Below are 4,989 nucleotides of genomic sequence, written 5' to 3'. Positions count from 1 at the left end.
AATATAAAAATTACTTCTTTGTCTCCCACAAAGATCTCATTTTACATCCTTCCATCCACGTTTTTTATTTAACTTTCAAACATCCAGTGTGTGTGTGTGTGTGTGTGTATTCTTTGTTTACAGTAGCACTGCTTTTACGTAAACAGTAAATACTGCAAATTCCCATATACAGTAAGTTACTGTAAATTTCATTAAAATACCCATAATGCAGTGCATATTACAGTAGCCAACCGTAAATAATATAAATGGTATTTTACTGGGCTTTTTTGCGTTAAGTAACTGTAAAATTGCGGTAAATAGCCTTTTTTGCTTTTCTTAGATGCTCGGAACTCGCTATCACTTCCAAATTCGACCCAAAAAATCCACCCCACCATCTCAGACTTATCAGTACTAGATGGGGAAACAATCTCATATTTGAGGCGGCAATCTCAGCAGCTCAAAAAGGCCTATCCCAACAGCAGATCCAAGCTCTTGGGAGATGGTCCTCAGATGCTTTTTAAATCTATATCAGGACCAACCGGTTCCACATCAAAAAAGCCCACCAAACCCTCATCGATTAAAACCTTCCGGGTCGTCCAGTGAGAAATCTCTCAGTCAAGCACTCATACTTTCTCTTTTATGTTCTCAGGTTCCAGCGAGAAGTGGAAAGTTTCCACGCAACAAGAAAGAGTGGAAAGTTTCCATGCAGTGTGAAAGAGTGGAAAGGTTCCACGCAGCATGAAAGAGTGGAAAGTTTCCACGCAACAAGAAAGCAATCCTTTGGGGGGTATTTAGCCAGACGGCTGTCCTATGCTCTTTAGCCTTTGGGGGGGTACTCTGGGTTCGGGCCAAATTCCAAGCTCGAAGCCCTCCCCCAGGAAAGCACGCCAAATACGCATTTAAACTTACTCTCCATAAATGATATGTAAGTGTGAACTCGTGAACCCAGTAGCCTACCTAGAATCACTTCTACCGCTTGACAGTGCAAGATATAGGCTATAGAAAAACTGAGCCGTATTGGATCGGATTGTCTGTACATTATCTCTGACTGGAAAACTGACCCAACACAATGGCCAGAGTTGTCATTTCCTCGTCAAAATGCATGCTGCTCTCCCAAATATTACACAACATGCCTATTTCATAAATCACCCAGTCTTTTGATGCACATGTTTATTCAGTGTTCCTGAATTTAATGAATTTAATGTAGGCTATGTATAACATTACGTTTAACATTTTAAAATGATCATAAAATTTGTCTTGTGCTATGAAATGTTTTTCTGAATATGCCGTGTGTAAAGGGTTTGCTCATGTATAAGTTTGTTTGGGCTAGAATAACATGAAATGCGAGTCTATGTCAAACATTAATTTACTGCAGTGCCACGTCTAAAAAACATTTGTCAAAAGCTTAAAATCCATTTACATTATATGATGAGCTTAGGCATCAATGACACGGGTTTAGATAAAGTTTAGACATCCGCCATCTTGCACGCATGTAGATTTATCCGTTTATTTAATCGTTTTTCTTGTTAGTATAGCCATGCACAAATGAATTAGTTCCGCGTTTTCATTTTACAAAGCAAATTTGGAGTTGACATATCAGTGTCACAATACTATTCTCAAATTACTAACAATATTTTTTTTGCTTTTATGACGTGTTATATTTGGTGGAGCAGCATCTTCGCGTTCCGCTCCTGAGTATAAGTACTGGGAAGGTATGACTGAGCTTTATTCTCTGACCTGCCTAGAAGCCAAAAGCTTCGACAGTGCTCGCCAACTCAGAGGAGAGAAACACAAGACAAGAAACAAATGTAAGAATTTGTGTACCATACAAATGTAATCTTAAAATATAATGTTTAATTGTAATTGTGAAGAACTTTTCTCCTTTTGTTTGCAGACCATGTTTGAAAAAAAGTTTCTAGGGATCCTTTTCAGTTTCGCACTGAATGTATGGCTCTGTGAGACTGCAAGTGTAATCATTCGTAAGTAATACGTTTTTTTAATTTGAAATTAATTTATCTTAAAATGTTATGACAATCTACTAAACCTTTGTCTCACATTGCAGTGGATCAACAAGAAGCACCACATATAAATGCAGTACCTCAGGACAGAATTAAATATACTGCTCGAAGCTGCAAAGAACTTCGTGAAAAGTATCAGGTTTATGATGGTAGGCTCATTTAAAAAAAAATATATAAATATTTTATCTTAAGCAACAACTGCATTTAAGGGACTCAGGAGTGCTTCTGTCCAAACAGATGGCCTATACTATCTGAACACATCAAGAGGGGTCCTTTACCAGACATTCTGTGATATGACCACTGCTGGTGGAGGCTGGACGCTGGTTGCCAGTGTTCATGAAAACAACATTTATGGAAAATGTACTTTAGGTGATCGCTGGTCTAGTCAGCAGGGCAGTAGCCCAAAATGGCCTGATGGTGACGGGGCATGGGCAAACCGAGTCACATTTGGAACTGCTGATGCCTCTACAAGTGATGACTATAAGGTATTTTTTATTACATTTACAGTTTTCCAGCCATAGTTCAATAGAAGCAACAGAAAGGATGTTTATCTAGAATCTGAAGTGACAGTCTGTTTCCTTTCTGTCACAGAATCCTGGATACTTTGACATTGCGGCAAAAGATGTGTCTGTGTGGCATGTTCCTAATAATATGGAGTTGGACTTCTGGTCCTCTACCTCCATCCTGCGATACCACACTGAGAATCACTTCTTATCTCTCTATGAAGGAAACCTTTACAATTTATTTAAGGTCAGATGAACTTCAAAAATTTTGGTTTTAAAATATAAATAAATTTTTTTTAAATAAAAATTTCAAAAATCTCAGATTTTTTCCCTTTCAATTTTCCCAGAAATTGCCTGTGAGGTTTGGAATAGGGGCATGCCTCACTGATAATGGGCCTGCTATTCCAATAGTGTATGATACTGGAAATGCGGAATACAACAAAAATCTGTATGGCCCCAATTCAAGAAGTAAGGCTTTTTTTTCTTTATTTAACCAGCCAATATTTTTCAAATATTTTAATGAAAGTGGCTACATCAATTAACAGTCAGAAAATATGTGTGTTATTACGTGATGGTGTACAATTGACAAGGCATCATCATCGTTGAGATCCACTCACTTGGATGAATGAAAACCATGTGTGCATGACAGATTATCATCAATGATATGTTCTGTGCATTTTCCACAGCAAATTTTATGCCTGGATTCATCACATTCAGAGTCTTCAATGCTGAAAGGGCAGCCTCGGCTCTTTGTTCTGGTGTCAAACCAACCAACTGTAACACTGAACATGTGAGTTAAAATAATATTCTGGATTAAATTAAATTACTGTCTATGGACAGCATTTGTGACATGCTGTTTATCACCACAGACAATAATTCATATTACAGTGTGTATAAATAGTAAATGTGTTGATAATAAAACAATAATACATAATTGATAGTAGTACATTACAATGGAAATAAATCAAGTGTACCAATGTCATTTGAAGAAGAGCATATGTTTAGTTGTTAGTAATCTACTCATATGTGTTGCAGTTCTGTATTGGTGGAGGTGGACACTTTCCTGAAGCGGCCCCTATACAGTGTGGGGACTTTGCGGGTTTCGACTTGGATGGCTATGGTACTAATGTAGGATGGAGTGCTTCCAAAGAGATAACCGAAGCAGCCGTGCTTCTCTTTTATCGCTGACACTCCAATCAGTCTAAAATCGCCAGCTTCCTGATATTCCACATTGATTAACACCTGACTGTTACATACACAATTATTTGCTTATGTATTTCTTTACGATATATATCCTCTATGTTGATCTGTAATCTTTGAATGCAAATGCATTTGTAACTGAAAAAACAACCAAACCAGATTTATTGATCTTTTGCTACACTGTAAAAAAAAAAAATTCAGATCTCAAATTGAAAATGTTCTAGTGACTGATCACATCTAAATTTTTCAGTTGGAAAAAATTTAATTTCTGTGAATTGATGCAATTTAATTCAATTTGGCCAACTAAAAAAATTAGATGTGACCAGTCACTAGAACATTTTCAATTGGAGACCTGAATTTTTTTTACAGTATAGTTCACGTCGAACACAAACAACTATGAATGTTCATGGTTTTCTTTTTACAACTGTTCAAAGGTGGATACAAATGCATAATGTTCAAATAAAACCAGTTGTCAATACTGTTCAGACATCAAAGTCAACATTTACTTCAGTTTAACTTCTAGTCTACAAGATACTTTGACACATTTTTATGAATACATTTATATTGGAGGAATTTTTAATTAATCATAAATCAAGCGCCAGCGTTAGTTCTGGCACTGGCAGGCCACGTAGTCAAGCTCCGCTATCAGCTGATTGGGAAATTCTAACTCTAGACTATCCCATATAAACTGTTGTGTTTTTTTTGCTGTGGGGATTCTCTCTGAAAATGATCTGATTAAAGCATATTCAAGACATTGTCTGGAGTCTGTCTGGTTACTGCTACGCAGCAGGTTAGTGGAACACTAGAGATCTTATTCCCAAGTGATAGTGTTCATAGGAGACGTGCTAGAGGATACATTTTTAAGTGTCGATTGGGAGACGCTTGGGTGTTGATTAGGAGAGGAATTTCTACCACAATATTTAAATAAAGTTAATATATAAACTTTAGATATTTATTTGTATTATTTTAAACATATAATTATATATATAAAAAGCACCGGAGAATACTGATCCCTGACTATAATACAGTGAGGAAAATAAGTATTTGAACACCTGTCTTTCAGCTAGAATTCTGACCCTCAAAGACCTGTTAGTCTGCCTTTAAAATGGCCACCTCCACTTGTTAGCTGCATAAAGACACCTGTCCACCCCATACAATCAGTAAGAATCCAACTACTAACATGGCCAAGACCAAAGCTGTCCAAAAACACTAGAGACAAAATTGTACACCTCCACAAGGCTGGAAAGGGCTACGGGGAAATTGCCAAGCAGCTTAGTGAAAAAAGTTCC

General features: G+C 37.0%; 1 protein-coding gene across 1 annotated transcript; it reads left to right on the top strand.

Moving 5' to 3' along the window:
* Nucleotides 1–1,693: 1,693 nt before the first annotated feature.
* On the top strand, nt 1,694–3,688 carry LOC307118245 (intelectin-like; the record flags this gene model as incomplete). The annotated part of the gene is made up of 7 exons (XM_079803796.1): nt 1,694–1,787; nt 2,042–2,146; nt 2,235–2,482; nt 2,589–2,747; nt 2,848–2,968; nt 3,187–3,290; nt 3,536–3,688. 7 exons carry the CDS (start codon nt 1,694–1,696, stop codon nt 3,686–3,688), a joined length of 984 nt encoding a protein of 327 aa, XP_079659922.1.
* Nucleotides 3,689–4,989: the final 1,301 nt, after the last annotated feature.

The sequence above is a fragment of the Gobio gobio genome, assembly GCF_949357685.1.
Source record: "Gobio gobio genome assembly, chromosome: 2".
Taxonomy (NCBI): Eukaryota; Metazoa; Chordata; class Actinopteri; order Cypriniformes; family Gobionidae; genus Gobio; species Gobio gobio.
This window is presented reverse-complemented; position numbering and strand designations above follow the sequence as displayed.